This window comes from Amphiprion ocellaris, chromosome 7 (genome assembly GCF_022539595.1).
Source record: "Amphiprion ocellaris isolate individual 3 ecotype Okinawa chromosome 7, ASM2253959v1, whole genome shotgun sequence".
Taxonomy (NCBI): domain Eukaryota; kingdom Metazoa; phylum Chordata; class Actinopteri; family Pomacentridae; genus Amphiprion; species Amphiprion ocellaris.
The window spans coordinates 31,689,464-31,713,188 of record NC_072772.1 but is presented as its reverse complement, the minus strand read 5'-3'; the positions used below and the strand labels follow the sequence as shown (position 1 = coordinate 31,713,188).

General features: G+C 38.8%; 1 protein-coding gene across 2 annotated transcripts; it reads left to right on the top strand.

Moving 5' to 3' along the window:
* The first annotated feature begins 572 nt into the window (after positions 1-572).
* Positions 573-23,290, top strand: ppp1r13l (protein phosphatase 1, regulatory subunit 13 like). Of its 2 annotated transcripts, none has more exons than XM_023286966.3 (13): positions 573-794; positions 8,590-8,652; positions 8,763-8,884; positions 10,771-11,353; positions 12,607-12,699; positions 12,788-12,876; positions 14,746-15,112; positions 15,202-15,650; positions 16,594-16,728; positions 18,185-18,318; positions 20,348-20,514; positions 21,841-22,034; positions 22,140-23,290. In XM_023286966.3, exons 2-13 carry the CDS (start codon positions 8,616-8,618, stop codon positions 22,173-22,175), a joined length of 2,406 nt encoding a protein of 801 aa, XP_023142734.1. In that variant the 5' UTR covers positions 573-794; positions 8,590-8,615; the 3' UTR covers positions 22,176-23,290. The 2 variants fall into 2 exon arrangements, with proteins under 2 accessions (XP_023142734.1, XP_035811614.2); XM_035955721.2 differs by lacking the exon at positions 573-794 and adding an exon at positions 7,265-7,748.
* Positions 23,291-23,725: the final 435 nt, after the last annotated feature.

Below are 23,725 nucleotides of genomic sequence, written 5' to 3'. Positions count from 1 at the left end.
AATGAATCTTGAGTCAAATATTGGACTTTTTTTGCTATGAGCCTGAGTGGAACGCCACCATCATGAATGAGAATAAAACAAACACTGATCTTTTCCCCAGAAGACCCCATCTGGTGTAGGAAATGGTGTATGACAGGAGAATTCCCATAAATCAACTTTTAAAACCACAAAGTATGCAATTAAAAAAAACACATAGCCCTATTTTTGGATATTATGCAAGCACCACTTTTGTTGAACTCGTTGCCATACAGTACATGCATCATATTTGGTGCAATATAGTATGGAGTACTAAACTTGATAGGCCCAATGTTTTCTAAAGTTTATAAGAAGTTGTGTATCTATGTGTAACATCTTTAATCTATCATGATTTTCATCTGTATAATGTGCATTTTTTTATTAGCTACATTCATAACTGCATGTGTCCAAAAGTGTGGCTGTAACTCCCAAATTGAAAGTCTGACTGTAGTTTATGAGTGTTTTTAAGAACTATGCAGCTCCTGCCTCCTCCTTCGCAGTAAACGTCAGTAGAAAGTGTCCAGTGAAAGGTTGTCTTCACCTGAGCCAGCTGTGGCAGTAGGAACACCTGGCTCGGGTTACAGCAGCGCAGAGCCTGGGGGCTGGACTCCGAGCCAAAATAACTGCTCTCAGTGCGCAGCTATGACTAAATGTCTGGAGCCTCCGCCACAAGAGAGAACCGCACGCTGATCCGCACGACTCCAGGAAAAGCAGACGCTTTGATCGGGTCTTTCCTTCCACTTTGGAACAACACAACAGAGACAACTTGCATTTCTGAGGTGAGGAAGTTTTCTTGAGTTCTCCTCGTAACGCGGGCTGCGCTCATCTGCGTGGGAAACACCGAGAGAAGGGAAAGATTTAAGATGAATTTCGCTTTATTCTGAGGTCGTGTGTGTGTTGTGGGACTGGAAGGTCGCTGGTGTCGCTTTTTGAGTCTTTTTGTGCCTCGACTTTCTCGCCTTTCCACGGTTTTCTCGGTCATTGTGAGGGATCCTGAGTGCGAGGAGGAGCTTGTTGTAATGGGAATCAGATGTTACCAACCCTGGCTGGCATGACGCGCAGTCTGCCACCGCACAGAGGAGCTGACGTTCAACAGCTGGACGCCGACAGACTGATGTGCAAGCTTCACCTGAAACTCCCTGACATCCATTCACAGCCTTTAAAACACCAGATCTGACGACAAATTCCATCTATAGGGACTTAAACATTACCAGTCAAAAGTTTGGACACACTTTCTGGCAGTGTATGTGTTTTATTCTCATATTTTTAGGATGTTTTACTTGTGATGTTATTGTTGGATCACCTTATTTTCTTGGATTTAACACATTGATGTTGATTTTAATGTGTAGTTAACAAACTTCAGGAGATTTTTTTTTTATATCCTGCTTCATGTGACTGCAAGTTAGGAAATGAAATCTGTCACTTTTTGACGAATTTACGAGCCCATCTTTGCACAGTTATGATGTACATGCAAACCAAACTTTCCTGTCAGAGCAGGATTTAAATGGCGTCTGTCCAACATGTGTGCTCTGCTCTGGTTGTTGCTCAGAACTGACTGGGCTGCATTGCACCGTGCACTTGTTGCAACCTGTTGTCAAACAGCAGTTCACTTTAATTAGACTTTTCTTCACGCATGTACGTGTAAACATGTGAAAGCATGTTTGAGCTTCTTGCCAAAGGCCCTGAGTCGTGCACTTCAACAGGAACACGGCACAATTATACGTGGATGCAACTTGCCAGAAATGCCTGTTATGTTGAGCAGCTCTGAGAGATTCCTGAGTCACATGCTTGTGCAGAACAGTAGAGGCTCTAGAAGTGAACGGGATTATAGCATAGAGTCAAAAGCATCGTGGACCAAAAGAGTAATGAAGCAACCTTCTGCTGCAGTTGGGGATTATTTGGTTGTTGCCTTGGTTTGTGTACTTTGGCGTCTGCAGACACTGATCATCATTGTCGGCTTGTGAGGATCAATACTGTGGGACTGTGCAAGAGCTTCGGTGATGACAGTTGCTGTCATGGCCAGAGTGATGAGTGTGCACGCTTGTTTGTGTAATCATGTTGGGAGCAACGCAGTAACTAACTGGGTCACAGGTGTGGGTGGAGTAGTTTTGCATATGAGAGGATTAACGTTGTTGAAATCTGGAAGTTGGTGGTTAATCAGTGAAGCAGTCGTGTGTCGGTGTGGACCCATAACTAAACTGTAATCACATTTAACCCAGCAGCTCAAGTAGCTAAGAAAATACTCAATGCATCCTATTATTCAGTGCAGTTTGGTGTAAGTTTTCTAACGTTTGAGGTGATTTTGTTTGGATCAACCTTTAGATGAACACTCTTCGTGATTCAGCAGCAGTATACTGAAGATGGGACTTAAAATACATTGTGATCTCCTCCCTAACGGGTTCTGTGACACACGTTCCTGACATTTTACACAATAATTGCTCACTACCTCCCACTTGCATTAGCTCAGTTTGTCTTGGCCCCTCTTTTTTTTTTGTCTTTTCAGAATCCAGTAATGCCAACAGTCTATTTTCAATAGATTCCTAACCCATGAGATAGAGGTGAGCCAATGTAAACATTACACTGGATGTTATCTTTGACTTTGGACTTAATGGCATACCTTAATGTTACTTCATGCTAACGATATTCTGGGTGTATCGAGTCAATCTGTGCAGGAGCAGTTGAGAAAGCTTGTGGAAATTAAATTTTAACTGCGTATTTCACCAGAACTTGATCTGGGGGGTCGACAGGAGGTTTTATTCTTCTAGTTTGTGTTGTCTGGGTGATGATATACAGTCAGGCTTTAAAGTTTTTGGTTTGAAGTCACAATAGAAAGTGTTTGGTTGTACAAGAGGAATTTTTTTTGTCATCAGTTTCCGGCCAAGACAAAGCCTGAAAGAAAATGGAGGAAGGATATTAAGGAGTCACCGACAATTGTGAAACAGGATAGGGTGGAAATGAATGGATGCCTGCATGAAAATAAGGAGTTCAGCAGAAACTAGAGTATCAGTTAGAAAGACATAAAAGGATTGGGAAAAGGGAGGGACGGCTGGTAGTCTTGGTCAGACACGCCTATGGCATTCTGCAAAGCTAATGATTATTGTCTGTAATCCTTAAAGCCTTCTTCTTCTCCTTCTCTCGGGAAATTTCTGCTTTTCCTGGTGTCCTTCAACAAACTTTTCCATGGCAGAAATAGCCAGTAGTTTTTTCTTATTTCATGTTTTGATCTTGCGGCTTTCATCTTGGCTTTCACCACTCGACAGAGCTGATGCAGCAGCTGACATTGTAATCTGGAAAAAGGAAGCAGAAAGAAAATGAATATCAGGTTTTCCAAGAAACTTCACTCGAGAAAGCAAAGTGCAGCAGAAGCCAGGAATAGAGGAAAAGTGCCTCTGCAGTGGTCACAAGTTGTCAGTCCACTTCAAACTTTCAGACGATTAATCATCCTGTGATTCACTCGGCGCCTCCCTTCTGTCATGTATCTATAACTTTATATACTCTACTGCTTGTTTACAGAACGGTGTCACCTTGCTCGACACTTTGTGATATGGGCATGAGTGTTGGCTGTTCCTAGAAGTCCTATGCTTGTCTCTCATTTGACCAAGTAGGGTTTTTTTCTGTTTAACTTGGTTTATTTGCACATAATAAAACATGCTGATAAGAAGAGCAAAAACAGACAAGATGCAAATTACCAGCAGAAACTGTGGAGATAAAAAGTATAAACAAGAAGAAGGGAAGGAAAGCTTCAAAATCACCACGACAGCAAAAAAGTGGGAAAAAAACACAAGTAAATCCAGAATCTCCTTAATGATGAAACACAATATGATGAAAAATGATGATGATGATGAAGCATAAATCCAAGGAAAATGAGGCAACACCCTGGTTGTATTGTGTGTCTCAATTTATCTTTAAAAAGCTTTTTAAGCTTACACCCTGTTAGCCACTGATGAAAAACATTTTAAATATGCTGCTACACCTGTTTTCTCACTCACAACACTTTTGCTCATGCAAAGATGCACTGATAAAGTGAAATAAGGACTTAGTAGTGAGAAAAATCCAACCTCGCCAACAAACACGAGCATATTTATGAATTAAATCACAGCAAACAACATAAAAAGTTGGAACAGAAGTGAGGGGAAATGGCGAAAGTGTCATGCAGTGGTGCAGAGGAGTTTACCAGGAAAGGAAGGGGTGGGGTGGATGCATCACCAGACCGCGGGAGGGAGAGTTCACCGGGTGAGTGATCGACCTTTGCGAGTCAGAGAGAGTGTAATCTCTTTTTGTGTGAGCGGCTCTTGACAGAGATAAGTGTCCCGGCCAGTGCGAGGTGAATGCCTCACTGGGAGGAGTGTTGAGGAATGTGAGCCTGCAAACAGGCCCGACTGAGACATAACAAGTCCCTGTGAGGAACGCTCATTATCCAGATCTGCTGCACTCTTCACTTCCATAGCCTTATATAAGACGGTTTTACCTCCTTTGCAGGCTAAAGTTCAGCTGGTGTTGGGGCTTGTCGGGTGGTGTCAGAATCAGAAACTGCCGAGTAGGTTTCTTTATACAAGGAATTTGACTTGGTGTTTTAGTGCACAACAGTAAAAACTGTTTGAAAAGTGCTGCCAGTCAGTACTTAGTGTTATAGGATGAAAAACAAGCATAGTTTTTATCATTTCATGGTCCAGTTACTCCTCAAAAAACATGTTTTTTTTTTAAAAAATATCATTCCATTTTAATTTTTAAGTTACCTTTAATACTTAAAGAAATTGTAATATTTAAATCACTACCCCAAACTCTTTATCACTGGTAATATCATACAAACAGTGCACAAACTTGGAGGGACGGAGAGCAGCAACAGTTAGAGGAAAAGATTGGAAAAATGTCAACAAAGTGGATGCTGACATTCTTCTGTTGCTGTTCTGTGTAATATTCTTCTTTTTCAATTATCAAAATGTTCAAAATCTGCGATAAAGTTAAAAAAAACACATTGCAATCATGAAATCATTCTTGTGTGAACAAAATATAATGCAAACAATAATACAAATTGTTATTCTTAACCAAAATGACAAAAATGGCAAAAAAGCCACATTGGTTCTTATACAGGGTCATTTTTGACCCACTTATGGAAGAGTGTAAGGTCCAATCATTCGTGCATCTAAGGGTTAAAGGTGCACAAGGCAAGATTTTTTCATATTTTATCACGCCTAATAACAAGGAGGAAAAATATCTCCCTTCCATCTCTTTCATGCCCAGTTTAACTCAAAGCAGTTTGCAGGAAACCCTTCACTTCCTTAGAAATGTAAGATTCATATCAAAATCACAGGGAACTGAAAGTGTGAGAAAACACACTGCATCCAAGTGAAAATGACAACATTCTTTCAAAAACTTCAAATCTATGCCATGAGTATGTTATTATATAGCTTGTTTTCTATAAGTATATGCAGGAATCCACTAAAGACTAGCTTGAAGCTGTACTTTTTTTTCCACAGTAGAAGAAATAACCTCAAACAAATGAGGAAAAAGTAGGACATTACAAGATGAGGCTTGTTAGGTTCAGCCATGGGCACAAGAAACCAATAAATTACTTCAATTTGTCACCAAATTATGCCTGTAATGCAAAACAGAACACATTAATTATATATCACAGTGTAAGAGTGGCTGTGATTTGTTTTTGAAGTAGGAAAAAAATAGCCCTCAGAAATGTTGAGTGGCCCCACAGAAGGCCGAGCTGTTGAATTGTTCCTCATTTTCCACAGGCAGAAAGACTGACTTCAGTGTGAGTCTGTTTGACTGAACTCGGCTGTTAAAGTAGGGCAGGATTGTAAATGGGAGGCAGGTGAGCTGGGATGAATGAACACACTTGAATAAACATATGATTTAACTGTAATTAGTCCCAACAAATACATATTTGATGTTAAGCTTCGGACTACACATGGCTTTTATCTTAACTACATGTATACGAAGGGCCTGTCGGGACACATTGTTCCTGTTAAGAAGGTCAGGAACTTAGGTTTCTTCACAGTATTTACAGTATTTGAACTGTAAAACAGTTTCTTTACTATTGTTTTTCTTTAATACTGTAACATCTAAAAGCTGTTAAAAAAAAAGGTGAAAATGATATTTCAAGTTTGGGCCTGTTTTTTACGATTCTAATGTAAAATTCTCTTTTCCTAGTAATCCTGAGCTTCGTTTGTTTTACCAAGGAGTTTTTTTCCAGTTATCTTAGTTTATTTGCACATAGTAAAATATGCTAATAAGAAGAGCAACAGACACAGTGCAAATTAAAAGCAGAAACTGTAGAGTTAAAAAGTATAAACAAGGAGTCAGGAAGGAAAGCATTAACTTCAAAATCACCAAATAGCAGCAAAAAAAGTGAATAAACAAGAGTCAATCCAGAATCTCAATGACAATAAAACACAATATGGTGGAAAATGCTGATGATGAAGCATAAAGTCAATGAGTTAATACCCTCATTACATCGCACACATTTCCCGTTGACATTTTTTTATGTTTACAATAACACCCTGTTAATAGCCACTGATGAAAACTGTTTTAAATATGCAGCTATACCCATTTTCTCACTTATTCACAGCACGTTTGCTTATGTAACGATGCATTAACAATGTAAAATAAGGATTTAGCTACGAGAAAAATATTAAAATATTTCTTTTCTGATTTAAATACCCTAAAAATAATGTATTTTTATGGCCAAATGCGTAAACTAGCACTTGTAAAAAATATGGATTTTTGATTTAGACATTATTTACAGTTTTTGGCCTGTTTTTTACTGTGTGTAAATAAAGACTTTTTTAGAAAAAATAATTTTATTGAATATTATCTGTAATTTTAACATAACTGTGAAACATAAAATAGCATGTAATAGAAATATTTTTCTATCCTAATTATACATATTTTTTTCTTTCAAATATTGGCAAATATCTGTAATATGGTCATTTTTTTTGCTGAATTAAATACAGAAAAAAATAGTGTCATTTTACGGTCAAAATAAAATAAAAACAACTAATTAATTTGTGAGAAATACGTTTTTTTGATGCGGACTTTATTTGCATGAAAATACATTTTTTGCTATGATTTTACTGGATATTATCTAGAGTTTAACAAAACGGGAAAATCTTTAAAATAACAGTAAATTGCTTATTTATTCTACATATTTACATTTTTTGTGTACCGGCAGGACTTACAAGACAAATACACACAAATAATTTGTATTTTAAGTTTTTAGCATCATTCTAACACATAATATTCACACTGGAAAATTCATCGAGGTGTTCTACTCTATATTAAGGTTATTTCTTTTAATTTCACATTAATATGCGCCATACTGACTTACTGTCCCCAAATCGAAGGCCTCGAACTATCTCCTGTGTCTGATGGCTTTAATAAGTAGAAGCACACAAAAATAATCCAAATAATTCTTTTCCATGCAGGTATTTTAGGTGATTGTTATTGTGCACAGTTTTGTTGGCATTAGCGCATTAGTTAAATAGCTTTTTGCAATCAGTCTGGACTAATTGACCCGTTGGCACACACCACTGTCTGAGGTATTAATATAATTTGTCATCCACCTGTCTGGCTATGCGCTGCACCTGTTTCTCTGTCTGCCTGCCTGTCTGACAGCGACTTTCAAACACACCAGTCATGTATGATGTGGAGCTGGAACACCTGGTGGGTGCCACAGATCACACGGTTGAGTCAGCAATTGGGCCACGCAGCGTCAGTTCCAAGTGCGCATACCTGTTTTCTTTTTCTTTCTCATGAGGAAACTGTTGCTTGTTTAGACATGGTAGGCATTCAGCTTGTTTGTTAGGCGCCTGGAGGAGGTAACAGAGGTGGGAGCATGCAGCAGGAGAGGAAGGGAAGGGCTGAACACTTAGATTTTAAGTTTAAAGACCCGTTTTAAAGTTTGAAAATGTGGAGAAAAAAAAATTTCACAGTGAAACTTCGGATGTCCACATTTTCAACATTTTTGGCAAGTTTTTGAATATTTTTTGGTGGAAAAGAAGAAATGCTGAAAAAAAAATGTTTCTTAAGAACATTCACAAAAAAATCAACCAAAATCCAGCGAAATTCGCTGGATTTTAGTTGATTTTTCTGTCAATGTTCTTAAAGAAAATATTAGACGTTTTACTGATATATATGTAAACACTTGAGATGTTTTTAGGCTTTTTTTTTTTGAAGGTTTTTACTCATTTTTTGATGATATTTACAAGAATTTTCCTGCCAAATTTGGGGGATTTTTTTTTTTTTTTAAAACTTTCAAGGGAAACTGTTACAAAATTATTGGAATTTTCTTCCTAAAGGTTTTGCAAATTTTCAGAAATTTGGGGAATTTATTTTGCTGAATTTTTGGATTTTTTTCAGACAAGGAAACAATATTTTTTTGGTGCCCGTAAATGAAGACAACAGGAGGGTTAAACCTGAAGCCTGAGTTAAAGAGGGAGGAGAATATTGGTGCAGATGTTAGTATTAGTGCAGGATGGTAAATGCACACTCCTGTCAGAACATGGTTTAAATACTGTGTGGGTCTTTTTTCCTAACATCTGTGGTGGTTTTTTCTTATTTCAGGAGCAGAGCGCTGCTTCCTCACAGCCATGAGTTCCCAGACGAGCTTTGGCAGCAGCATGCTGTGTGAGTTTTCATAAATCCCTCATTTGTCTTTCTGGCTTAGCCTATATTTGTGCATATGGGAGTAATATCCTCGGCTAATTGTCTGTGGTGCTTATGTGGTTTAAATCCAGTTCAGACCATAAATGATGACCTGAACGCGTCGCTGGCTACAGCTGATGAGTTATCCAGAGAGTTTAACTCCATGCTGAAGGAGGCATCTTCTCCCAACAACAACACAACGTCTGGCTCTCAGGTACACACACACACACACACACACACACACACACACACACACACACACACACACACACACACACACACACACACACACACACACACACACACACACACAGATTTCCACCACTGGTTTTCTCATTTAGTCAGTTTGCAAAAATTTAGCACAGTTGTATTTTTGTAATATTTCAGGGCTGTGCGATATATTGGAAAAAACTAACCTTGTGATATTTAGTTTTTCTGCAATATATATTACCATTATGAAAAAAAGTCTGGAATTTCCACCAAATGACTTAGCTAATCCTATTTGGAACAAATAAATCCTTGTAAAGATGCACTAAGAAATTGAAATAAGGGTTTGGCAATGAGAAAAATCAACCTCATTTGCAAAGAGATCAATCTGATGGAAAATTGATGGAATGTAACATTTAAATGTAATGTAAAATGTAAAAAAAATGTAGAAACTGTTAAAAAAAACAAATAAATAATAGCAAATATCTGCAAAACACTAATTAAATACAGTAAAATGGTGTAATTTGACTGCCATGCATTGTAAAAGATGTCATCATTCGACATTATTTACAGTCTTAGCCTGCTTTTTGCTGTTAACATGTCATTTAGTATTTAGTCTTTCTAGAATGATTTTGGTGATTTTGTAGCCAAGTTCATCAGCATCAAAAATAACATTTTTTTAGAAATGAAAAAGGTTGTTTCACAGCTTTCTTTTATGGTGTATCGTTGGCAACAGCGTCCGATTTGGTTTGGATGGCGTTCAGGTTTGGTTTTGGACTTTGGCGTGTCAAATGATCAAACAAATTAGCCGTGTTGCCTCGTGTTGGTGGTAACAGTTGCAAGACGCTGCCGGTAGAGTACCTGTTTTTGGTCGACATCATCCTTTCTGTAGCCAAATTTCTCTCGCAACCAAAATCTTCCTTTTAAATGGTTTTCTCCTGTTTCTCACTTTGTTTGCTGAGGATATGTGGAGCCTCCAATGCCAGCCAAATCTTTTTTTTTTTTTTTTTTTAAGTTTTAAAAAAAGGGTATCCAATAACCGGGGCTGCACAGTGGCGTAGTGGTTAGCACTTTCGCCTTGCAGCAAGAAGGTCCCTGGTTCGCGTCCCGGCTTTCCCGGGATCTTTCTGCATGGAGTTTGCATGTTCTCCCTGTGCATGCGTGGGTTTTCTCCGGGTACTCCGGCTTCCTCCCACAGTCCAAAAATATGCTGAGGTTGACTGATTATTCTAAATTGCCCGTAGGTGTGAATGTGTGAGTGATTGTTTGTCTCTGTATGTAGCTCTGCGACAGACTGGCGACCTGTCTAGGGTGTCCCCTGCCTTCGCCTGAGTCAGCTGGGACAGGCTCCAGCCCCCCCCCGCGACCCTAGTGAGGAATAAGCGGTGTATAGATAATGGATGGATGGATGGATGGATGGTATCCAATAACCCTTAAAATGGAGTAAATGATGTTCTCTTGTAGATTAGTCATGGAAAATGCTAATTTTACAAGTTTTCTTTGCGTATCAAGTAGCAAAAAAAGGTTTTATCATGATGTGTTTTAGTTAATTTGCATTACTTTGTATTTCATTTCCTGCAAAGTGGCTGTTGCACATTGCAATGTTGATGCTAAAACAATATATTATGCAGAACTAATATACATGAGAGAGTTGTAGAACCTTTCTTCCGTCAGTCTATATCAAAAGCTGAAAGAGCCTGTCCATAAATTAAATTAAATTGGTATCTATTAACCAAAATAAAAGAATTACTTCAAATGATTCTGCAATTATTAGATTATATCCCAAACAGCATATTCCATGATTCATTAGAAGGCTGTCAAACACACATTGATTCAGTTTTTGCTCAAATTTTTCAGTTCAAACTCACTTCTTGTGATATTTATACATCCCAGATACAACTGACCAGCTCTAGTATCTCCAAAGAGAAGCCTCTGTCCTCCGGATCCTCCAGCTCCTCCATCTCTCCCCGGAAGTCGACCGGCAGCGCCAACGGCAGCAGCAGCTCCTCAGGCTCCTCCACCAGCCCAGCATCTTTCCGTCCCATCGACTCGGTCATCTCCAGCAATAAAAACATCCCCACCTCCCCCGTCTTCTCCACCAGCCCGCTGTCATCTCCCAGGATTCACAGGAGGACCCACTCTCCTCTTCCTCGGGTCGGATCCGACAGCTACTCCTACAGCCTGCCGAGCCCCAGACTGTCCCCACGACACAATGCCCCGTCGCCCTTCGACAGGAGCCCCAGAAGCTCGGTCAGCTACATGGAGAGAAGCCCGTCCCCGATCCACTCAGCTGTTCCTCTGGACCAGTCGAGTCGATCCTCTTCAGGCGGGAACTCCTTCAACCTGCTGAGTCCTTATGACAACAGCCAGATGGGCCGCAGGTCGCCTCGGCCGGACAGAAGCCCGTCTCCGCTGTCCTTCAACCATCCAATGTCCAGCACGCTGCCTCGAAATTTTAACAGTTTCAGGCAACCAGGTGAGAAACTGTAGATATCAAAACCAGCTAATGAATTTATGTCACAGAGAACGTAAAAGAGAAACTACCTGAAATGATGATTATTATGTATATAAAAAATAAGAAGCATGGCTACAGCATATAATTCAATCAATATCAATATCTCTTTATTGTCATTGTATATAAACAACAAAATAAAAAGTGCAGTCCTCACTTACGCAAAAGAGCTTTAAAGCTGTAAAAAGCTATATAAAAATTATAAAACAATAGATGGATTTGAGATGTAATAATCAATATATGGTCAGCATAAAGTCATTCTAAAGGCAGTCAAATTTTAAAGTGTATTTGTCAGTTCTAGATGTCATTAAATTTTAATTTAGGTTGGTAATATTCATTTGATATGATAAAAATGCAGCATTTTAACCAGAAATCCTGAAGTGTATCAATTTCATTCTGTAAACTGACAGCTACTGATTGATCTCTATTTGTTTTTATTTCAATTTAGTGCTGAATAAGCTTTTTTCCCCCCTAAAAATCATAGTACAGGAGTTCCGTTACTGCAGCCCGACATAAGTCGATTTTCGCTGGAAGTCGGAACTTCGGCCAAAATGTAAACAAAACCATTACGTGCATCACGATATCAATCAGTTCTTTGAAAAAGTCAAAAGTCAATCCAAGGTGGTGTACAACCGGCGAATGTAAACAAAGCTGTCTTATAGCACCGCGGGACAACGTATTCTTCCACTCCGCCCGCCAACTAGTTTCACGTGATTCAGTTCTGATGTGATGATGAAACGCCGTAGGTCGAGGACGTCGTAAACCAAGGACCCCCTGTATATAGATGTGATTTGTTAAGAGAGCTTAGTAGTTCCTACATGCTCCTACTGTTATTAACCGCAGTAACTTTTTTTTCATTAGAAGTAGGTGATGACTTTTGATGTAACAGAACTCTGACACAACAAAAAATGCAACCAACCTATTTATCAGTATATAGAAAAATAGTCTGATGTTTAAAAAAAGCAAAATGTCCCCACTTTTTAAGCTTTAAATGAAAAAATAACAGACTTGTAGCTGCAATGCCTGACCCAGCCAATTACTTTGGCTTTAATGTCACAGTGTTCTTTTGGAAATTCTGCAATTCTACACATAAAACCTCAGAGAAATATTGGCATCACTGGTGATTTCTACTCTTTCTCAGCCCTTATAATCCATTTTTGTGTTTCCTTGCTTGCATTTTCTTCCTCTATCTTTATCTCAATCAACCCGTCTATCAGAGGAAAGTGTGCAGCGGCAGAAGAGTCCCTCCAAGTGGAATGAGACAGATCTGGACGTGTTCTACGAGAGGAAACCTCACCACACTTACGACAGTCGGTTCATTTCTTGCTGTTCTGTTCTGATGTAACTTCGTGGAATCGCTCTCGGCCTGTTTTCTAACTTGACACCTTCCTGCTACAGAATCGGAGTGGCTGAGACCGTCTGTGCCAAACAGCAGCTGGAGAGAATCCAACCTGGACGGTCCTCCTCCGGCCCCGAGCCCCAAGAAGGTGGGCGGCTTTCGCAGACACATTGAAAATCGTAAAAGATATTTGTTCTGTGGCACAAACTTTCATTCACGTCACCTTGAAGTCTTTTAAGGATTCAGTTATCCGTCTAATTGGAATCACTCCAAGTCTCCTGGCATTGTTTTTGACAGATAAAGGCACAGTGAACAGACTGTCCCTGGAGATAGAGGCAGTATTTTCATACATGACACGCCTTTCTGTAGTATTTAGGCATGAAAAAATCCATCGTGGAAAGCTTGTTGTTTTGTTTTATTTGTCAGGAAGCCAGTAATGGAATGTCGTTGAGCACATTTACTCAACTTGTGTGTTTCGGAACAAATTTGAGGTTTTACTTGAGTATTTTGTTTTCATACTACTTTATAATTCTGCTTCAGTTTAATTAATATTATACTTTGTTTATATTGCAGCAAATCATAACATGGCATATTATCTCAAGGCACTGAGGTCAAAACCTCTTTATATATAAATATAGCTTTAAGGATTGCTTATTATGAGAAAGAAATGTGTTTGAAAATGCATTTTTTGAGCAAAAATGACACATTTTACAGTAACAGTCTTAATAAATTTGAGATTTGAACTGTTGCTTCATCAAAACAAGCATCCTGAGGGCACCGCTTTTGACTCTGACTAAATGTGACAAGTATTTTTTTTCTAATTTCCAAAGTTTTACAAACCAAATAATCCCATCAAAATTGAAGATTCACTTTATTGCCCCATGTTGTAGGAAATTTGGTTCAGACTTCTACCCACCTACATCCTTAAAGAAACATTCCTCATATTTATCAGGCGACTATAGAGAACAAGAAACATATTTGAGAACATAATAATAAAATGTCATTTTACAAAATGTTGATAATGATTTTTTTTTCTGTAAAATAAATGTAGAAATTTCAAAATACATCCCAATATTCTCGTCCAATGTAAAATAGCGGAAAGCTGAAACTGAATTAACAAAAATGTTTGCATTTGTGACTTAGTAAGTTTTTATTTCATTCACTGACAAAAGAAAAAAGGATGATATGATTTACTAGATTAAACAGTTAAATAAAATGTTTGTGCTCTAAATATATTTGTATAATGAGATACAAGCAGTGATATTTAATAGGAAAAAGAGATTTTACATATATATTTTAAATGAGACATCTTGTCTAACTATAGTTTTCCACAGAATGTTGAATGACTGATTTAGCAATATATAATGTATTTAAGTACTAAAAATCTGTCAAAATACAGTTTCTGTCATTATAAAAATATTTTACTGTTATATCTCTGTGTTTAAATAATTGTGTCTGTATTATTATTATACATTTGAGGTCATTTCAGTGTTTTTATAAATGTAAATATGTTTCATTAAACATTAAAAAGACCCCAAAAATAGACATGATCCCATGTAAAATAAGGGCTAGGAAAATATATATGTTGGTTATACAGAATCACTGTATTTCTATAAGGTCTTTATTGTCCCGTTTGGTGGTGGTGTTGTTTTTGGCACCCTAGCTGAGGTTATTAAACAGTGTATGTTTCAGTTGATCAGTTTCAGTAGAATTAAGCCATTAATCTGTAATGAAAATAATTAATATCTGTAACCTGATACTACACAATAATACACCAGTAATAACAATGCGATGATCTAAGATATAATTAAGATAGAATTGTTTCTGTAACAGTAATTGGAAGTGAGTAATTTGAATTTTACTGCATTTTCCAAGATTCTTAATACAATCTCCACTATTGTGCTGCTTAAAGTTGAGTTGTGATGAAAAGTATTTTCCTGCAGGTGCTTGGGAAGAGTTTTCCAGTTGCAGATAAAAAAATGTGACAGTTTCTCTTTCTGTTTTGTTTCCTTTCCAGGATCCACGGTCTAATTCGGTCCAGTATTCCCACAGCTCTCTCCCCCGTAACGCTCGTATATCAGTCCCTCCAGATGTCTCCTCTCCATCCCACTCTCCTTACCACCCTCAGCCCATCATCTCCCGCATTTCCATCCCTCCTGCCTCTGCTTCGACCCGCCAGCGTAAACCCATCCCTCTCTCAGTCATCATGCGCCTCCAAAACCCCCACTGGGGAGCCATGGCCACCCGCCACCCCCGAGTGCTGGGAGGAGAAGGAGACATGGCTCCTTATCAGCCGGCTGTACCCATCCCCAGGGAGTACTTCCACCCACCCGTAATCCAGCCTCAGCCCCCTGAGCTGAGGCAGCCGGCTATTTACAGCGACGGTAAAACTTATTTCACACCTTCACACACTCTGGGATTTATGTTCGCAGGATGTTTGTGCTACAAACGTGGTTTCTGTCCATGTTTGCAGCTCTGAACCCGGGAGATGTCGACGCAGAGCTGGAGCGGCTGGACTACATCCGCTACATCCCTGTGATTATGGAGAATCCTCCCACACCGGAGGGCAGCGTCGAGGGCGTGCCGATCGCTCCCCGGCCCCTCAGCCCCACCAGGCTGCAGCCGGTCGTGGCCCCCGAGGCCCAGAGCGACGCGATCCCCGACCTGGAGGAGCTGCTGCGCATCAGGGCGGAGATCCCCAGAGCCCTGAAGAGACGAGGATCCGTGGACCACTCGCTGCCCATGAAGAAGGCCTCGCACTACCAGCCCAACCAGTACAAAAACCTCATCGACAAGCTGTTCCGCAGGAAGGACCATCGGCAGAGGGGGGAGCAGGGCAGCGAGACCAGCAGCTCCTCAGACGGGGAGGACGCTGCGATGCCTCCTGCCGCTCCGCCTCAGTCATCCAACGTGATTCCACATGTAAGGAGCTGGTTTGCAGAAGCCTCAATGTGTGAAACTGTAAAGAAGGAAACTCTGAAGTGGCTGAAAATGGAGTAAAGCCAATGCAAAAAATGCTAAGAAAGATTTAACAATTGCTACGTCACATTATGAATAAGCTGTGCCAATTATAAAATACATAAGATAAGACAAGACGAGATAAGATCACACAATGGGGACATTTGCATTGGAGGATAGTGCAAACATTTAAAGAATATTAGCAATAAAATAAAAAAAATACACCAAAACACACTAGTTCTATAAATAACAGTACTGCATCTATCATTGCACAAATTATCTATATTGCACAGATTTGTCTGTAAATAGGAAGATAACGACACAGTACATATTCTAGTATGTGTAGAAAAATAGATATTGCAATAACACATATACACTAGCGTTCAAATGCTTGTGGTCACCCAGGCAATTTCATGTTTTCCATGAGAACTCACACTTTTATTCATGTGCTAACATAATTGTACAAGGGTTTTCTAATTATCAATGAGCCTTTCAACACCATTAGCTAACACAATGTAGCATTAGAACACAGGAGTGATGGTTGCTGGAAATGTTCCTCTGTACCTCTATGGAGATATTCCATTAAAAATCAGCTGTTTCCAGCTAGAATAGTCATTTACCACATTAACAATGTCTACACTGTATTTCTGATGAATTTAATGTTATCTTCATTAAAAAAAAGCTTTTCTTTCAAAAATAAGGACATTTTTAAGTGACCCCAAACTTTTTAACTGATAGTGTATATAACAGTAAATCACAAGAGGATTACAGAATATTTTATTATTACTACCATATATTGTCTTTCCTCGAATATTATTACGAGAATTGAGTTTAAAGTGATGGAATAATTTCTCTGCAGTCAGCTTTTTTTTTTTTTTACTTTTCTGCAACCTTTTTGTCCCTTCAGAGCTACCATTCGATCCTGCGCCGGTCCAGAGAACGCAAAGGTTCTGGAAGGCGAGCTCGGCTGAGTCCGCTAGTTCTGCTGCTCGATGGAGCTTTGGTGGGAGAGCTGGAGACAGTGCAGAGAGCTGTGCAGGAGGTACGTCTGTTAAATACTTCTACTGCACTGCACCTAATACTATTCCCAGTGATAGTAACAGTACCTAAAATACTAGTGCCAATAACTAGAGACAATGATTATACTGTATATATTTTAAATGATGGTAAAATAAAGCTTTGATTTATTACATCCTTCCTATCTTTAGAGGATCTACACTTGGATGTCAATGCTTTTATTTGTTCCCATCTAGATTGCTTTACTGTGCTCTAAACAGGTATTACTCAGGCTTCCTTCATCAGCTTCAGTTGGTTCAAAATTTACTGTAGACTTTTAAGACTTCACACAACCATACCCCTACCCTTATTAAAGGATCTTTTAATGTTAAATCAGCAGAGAGCGTTCGTCTAAACTCTTGAGTGACTTTTCTGTTGAGGTTAGATTTCCTAAATCTAAACATGCTTCTTTTTTAAGGAAAAACTTTCATATCCATGCAAATTTTGATTAGTTTGTTTTTGATTTGATGTTGTTTTTTTTTTAGCCTTTTGTGAAGCTCTTTGTAACATTTGTTAGGAAAATGTTATAGAAGTAAAGCTTATTGTTGTTATTAGTAGTAGTAATAGCAGTTGTAGTCGTAACAGTAGTAGTATTGTTGTTTTTATTTTTGCAATTATTGAGTAGTAGAAGTAGTAATAGTAGTGTTGTTGCTTTTATTGTTTAGTCAAATAGTTAATAGTATAATAATAATAAGAGTTTTATTATTATTATTATTGTTATGAGTAGTAGCAGTAGTACAAGTAGTGATATTGTTCTTGATATTATCATTGTTAGTAGTATTAGTAGTATTGTTGTTTCTGTTATTATATTAAGTAAAAATTAAACTATGCAGCCTACAAGAGTAGAGTAGAATACAGTCTATTTAGCTTAAAGATGAACAAACAAAATAATACAGTTTTACTCATTCAGATAAGGGCAAAAATGCTCTTTGCATTTGTCATCTTATCAACATTGTTTGCCACTTTTACTGTCAGTACAAATTCTTCATCCTCCAAAACCACTAAAAATTCCTCTCAGCTGACATCAGCAGCCTCCATAAATATGTTTTATGGGGAGAAAAACTCAAACTGACAGAGACGGTAAAGTTTGGTGCCAGATGTGCTGCTCCACTTCTCAGTTTGGACATTAAGAGGAATTTAAAAATATGTTATATTTAACTTAAAATGTCTTCACAAAGGTATGCTTAGTCTCTATTCCCCTCTTCAGTCCATCTCTGCTGCTTGTTTGTCTGGAAGTCTGAACAGCAACTTCTGCTTCCATTTTTCTGCTTTTAGACGTTGGGAGTTACAGGATTTCTCAAGAGGATGCTGACAGTCATGTTGGAGGGAGAATCCAGACACAGAAAGACTTTATTTATGAGAAAATGTTTAGAAATAAGGGTGGAAATTGTTGCAATTGCAGTTTTGCTGACAAGTCTGCTGTGTCTAAACATCTCCTATAGATGAATGACCCCAGCCAGCCGAATGATGAGGGCATCACTGGTCTTCACAACGCCATCTGCGGGGGGCATTACAACGTGGTGGACTTCCTGGTTCGCATCGGAGCCAATGCCAGTGCACCAGACAGCCATGGATGGTAAATATTTACTTTTTTACCTGTACCCTATCTGCCTCCTCAGAAAGCTTTACATAACTCAGTTCGGACAGAGTGACATGTCCGGCTGTCATTGATTGGTTTGTTTTGTAGGGGCACAAATAAAAGTGATTATGCCACAGTTAGCCATCAGATAATTGCATCTGTCATCCTTGGGCAGGTACAATGCATACCATACATAAAACAATACAAAACCTGAAAATTAATTAATGTGAGATAGCAAACAAACTCAGTAAATACAATAAAAGGAACTCCACCTCTTCACTGCTTTAACTGAGAAAACAGGTTGACCAACAGGTATGTTTCTGAACTGCAGTCGGCTCTAGTAGATGCTCTAATCCTACTTGAAAGAGATGGTGCAAGATTATGAATCATTTCAAACAGCAGTCATGCATCAGACTAAAAGCAGAAATTGTCAAAACTAAAGACATAGTTTCTTTAGAAAGGTGCAGTGATGATAATCTTGTGTAGTCACGCCTACCTGTGATAAGGCTGTAATGCAGTAAGACAGGTGGGGATAAAGCAGAGTATGAATAAAGAGTTTTGCAGCAGATAAGGACAACTGGTGCCAGATACTTTGAAAATTATTCAGATTAAATTTTGCATTGCTAGTGACTCTATTAACTTGTTTTTGAAAGGCAGCTGCCTGGATATTTAAAACTGAATAATACATCAGGGTTGACAAAGTTATTGTTGTGAAGTACATGCAAATTGCTTATTTGCCTAGTAAAGCAAGAATTAATAAACCAGTCTGACGCCTTAGTCATTGCAGCTGTTAGTTTGGCTGCAACATGTTCTTTAGATTGTGCATAAAAATAACTGTATCGTCAGCATATGTATGAATGGTAACATCAGAACATGCTTAAGGAAGATCCTTAATGTATTTACTAAATAATATTGGTTCTAAAATAGACCGTTGAGGGACTGCTGGTTTTAAATGCTACAAAGTTTCCTGATTCTCTAATGTTTTGGGGATGAAATTCAATGTTTTCACTGCTTCAACAGAGAAAGCAGGTTTATTAAAAGCTCCTCCTGTATTGCTGCCACTTTTAATAGATGCTCTAATGCCTCCTGCACTGTCACTGCCTGGGTGGATCTGTTTGTCTTGCTAAATTTGTTCCTTAGATTGTGCATAAAAACACACTATCATCGGCGGACATATGAACAGTAATGTGGATGCACTTGAGGAAGATCAATAATGTATAAAATTGGTCCTAAAATAGACCCTTGAGGGATTCCTGGTTTTAAACGCTGCAAAGCTTCCTGGGTCCCTAATGTTTTTAGGGATGAAATTAGACGTCTTCATTGATTTAATAGAGAAAGCAGGTTTATTAAAAGCTCTTTCTGTACTGCTGCTACCTCTAGTAGATGTTCTAATCCTGCCTGTACTGTCACTGCCCGAGTGGGTTTGTTAGTGTGGCTAAACATGTTCCTTAGATTGTACATAAAAACACAGTATCATCAGCATACATATGAACGGTAACACCTGGACACACTTGAGGAAGATCATTAATGTATAAAATTGGTCATAAAATAGACCCTTGAGGGACTCCTGGTTTTAAATGCTGCAAAGCTTCCTGAGTCTCTAATGTTTGGGGGGATTGAATTCCACGTTTTCACTGCTGTAACTGAAAAATAAAGTGTACATGTGAACGGTAACATTTGGATAGACTTGAGAAAGATTGTTAATGTAAATGCTAAGTAAAATTGGTCCTAATATACACCCCTGAGGGACTCCCGCTGTACAACAAGCAAATAAGGAACACTTGTCATCCACTTTGTAAATTGTTTCCTCTAATTTAAGTAGGATTCCTTCCATGACAGGGCTTTGACAAATAGATTAGATTCAGAGAGTTTTGAAAGTTAACTGTCGAATATCATCTTCAAATCTAAGAAGGCGACGATTTTGCTTGTGGCTCTGTGACAGTCATACACAAATCACCTCGGATGTTGTCAGACTGTAACATTGTACCTGCTCATAATTAATCCCTGCTGTGTCATTTGCCCACAGGACTCCTCTGCATTGTGCAGCTTCTTGCAACGATCGTCCTCTGTGCGAGTTCTTGGTGAGGAATGGAGCTGCTGTAATGGCTATGACGGAGAGTGATGGTGCCACCGCCTCCCAGAAGTGTGATCCTTACGCCGTCGGGTTTGAGGAGTGTGAGAACTTCCTTAGAGGTGAGGCGGCCACAGCGGTACACACCCTGTTAAACTGTATTAACTGTTAAAAGTGAGTCACAGCAGAATAATCAGAAACTGATATATCCACTTTTGTCCTCAGTGTCATGTGCCTAAATGTAAGTTAAACACGTGCTAGTAATATATCAGATGCTAAAACAAACTGCAAGTTCATCATTTTTGATTTTAAACAAATATGGTCATCCAAAGTAACATAAAGGGAACAGATTTATGTGAAAAAAGTGGGGAAATGCTGTGCTAGTATTTAATATTTTAATATTTCAGGCCATTTCATTCAAAATCTGCAGTTGTTTAGAATGTATTACTCTAAAATGTTGCAGGTCCAGGAAATAGTTTGTTTTAATGGAAGAAAACAAAGTAGTAGCACTTTAGCAAAGGGTTTCAAATGACAGCTATTGTAAATGATAAATTCCTACATATTTGATATGTTATGTAATGCATAAAGAGATATTTTAACCTGGATTAATGTTTCTGATCACCTGACCAAACTACTCCTATCTGGTGCAGTCAGTCTTTATCTTTTTAACCGTTAAACTTGCCACCAGATTTGAAATGCAAGTTCTCTTTAAAGAAAAAAAAGCCAAAATAACACTATTTATCAGAGCCACAAACTTTAAAAACAGAAAGAATTGTAAGAATTCAACCTTTACGACAGTAGTGGAAATACTCGTACTGTTCAGTCTGGAAACTTAGCCAAATTCAAATGTAAAACTGTGGTATTATATCAAAATCATATGTGTATCATTTAAAAATCTGCCAAAAATAAACCATTAGCACTGAACAGTTTCTGAAGAAAACTAAAAAATTTTGTGTTTCTTTTCACAACCGAGAAGCCATTAGTGACTCAGCTGTGACCAACAGTTGCGTAACAAAAATTATATTTGCCTGACCTGGGTTGAACTGCAGGTGGTGTTTTCACAGAACAGATAGCAGACAAGTATGTAAACAAGTTATAAAACTAGTATCTGAAATCTACTATCTACTGATATCTGTGGTATGTAGAGCCACCACTTATATTTCTAGTAGTGGTAACACTTTTGGGCACAAAAATGCTGTGCAAGTTGATTCAAAGGTTTAATTCAATTTTTGTTAAATAAATTAGCAAAAAAACCTCCACTTTTGCTCGTTCTTTTTTATAAAATGTATGGCATTGTAGGTGTGTACTACTGCTCTCAGGATATTTCTGAGTTCTCTGTACTTGTAGTCATGCTTGTGCTGTTTCCATAGAGGTGCAGGCAAAAATAAGTTTAAAAACAGTAAAAGGAGCAGAGAACACCCAGAAACATGTTTTCTCTGGAACACCAGGCGTGGAGGAGGCCATGGGGGTGGAGAACAGCGGGGTGCTGTATGCTCTGTGGAGTTACCCGGCTCAGGCTGCCGACGAGCTAAGCTTCAAAGAGGGAGACATGGTTACCATCCTGCAGAAACCCGAAGGCTCCGACTGGTGGTGGGCTTCACTCTGCGGCAGGGAGGGCTTCGTTCCAAACAACTACTTCGGGGTGAGAAACCGGTTTAGCACTAACCTGTTGATTTTTGTTGTGTTATGAATTACACACTGCAGAACAAACATGATTGTGACTTATTTTTCCTCCTTTCTTTTCCAGCTTTTCCCAAAGGTTCGACCAAAATCTCTCTGCTAGGCGTCCTCTCGATGATCCACTCTGGTCAAACCGGTGCAGAGGACCGTCTCAGTGCTTCACCGCTTCACACTGTTATTTGAAAGGACTATGTCTGTATGAGTGTGAAAGAGCTGTAACGCTGCAGGGCATGAGAACTAGTTTTGATCTGTCAGTCAAGGAGAGATGAAGGAGAAGTCTCAGTATTCATTTTGGCCTCACTGACAGGGATGAATCGTTTTTTCATTCGTACCGACTCTGCTGTAGGATATTTTCTCTAGTAAAGCTACAACTCAAGCCTTCTGTCGAGCTTTGCATGAAGATTACAAAAGGGTCGTCCTCTCTGCTGTTCTGCTCAGCTGTGCTCCAGTCAGGAGTTGACATTTCTGACTTATTGGCCGGTTACTAATCAAGAAAGCAGACAGCGTTCAGTCCACTCAGCAACAAGGTCAATGTAGGTGTGTGTTGTCATGACTGTTTAGAAACAGGCTGCTTCTCTTGGAGTAAAATCAACTTTCTCAGCAGCGGAGGAGTTTGTTTGTTTGCTGCTACATCGAAGCAAAAGGGAGCAGTTAGGAGTTGAAATGGAACTTTGAATTTTTGTGAATATTTTTTGAAAATGTATTCCATCACTGTGTTTGGTTTTTTTTGGAAGTAGTTTCACAGATTTTAGTGCTAATATCCAACTGGAACCATATTGTGAAGAAATGTTTTGGTAAAGAATGACCACATTCGTGACTTTAGTAGCCAAATATGATTTTTGGATTATTAGGAGTGATGCTTTTTATAGTATTTACAATCAGCCAGTGTAAAAATTTACCAGAATGTGGCTGGTTTCTGCTCCCCTTTCCAATGTTGCACAATGTTGGTTCTCGGTTCTGTTCTTATGTCGTCTACATAAATGAGTATAAATGTGTTTTCCTTGGCAATGAAGCTGGTGTTTTTGTGGGTGTGTGTGTATTCACAGTGGTAGAATGAGCGTTGCCTTTGTTTTCACTTTATATGTTGTAAGTTTTCAGTGTTTTTACATCGTTTTCACTTTTGTTGTGAGGGACTGCTGTGCACCTGATCTGTCACCTCTCATCTGAGGGGCTCACAGTGACCAAATGTTTAAATGTTCAATAAATATATGAGCCACATGTTTTATATTTTCATGGTTTGTGGTTTAAAATGCAACTGTGAAGCTTCCGTTACTGACCAGCAGATGGCTCTGTATTATCAAGTATAGATTCAGCATCAGCATAGCATTTGTATCGCCTTCTACAAATATAAACTAATATATGACAAACCTCCATTTATCAAGGCTGTTTTGTGCAATATCACTCCTCTCTATTGTGCATCATCCTCTAAGTTCTTTTTTCTCTTTCTTTGAAGTTATATTCATGTTCTTTCTCCTTTTCTGTTTCTTTTCCACCACAGAGCGCCCGGGCGACTGCTGTGTTACTTAATGAATCAATTAGCTGCACTATTATGCATAAGTGTAATTACTAAAAAGCTACACGCCTGATGAATATATTTTTAATTAAGTCTGACTGGAAGCCTTTTGATCTGCAGACTATCTGCACCCTGCTGGT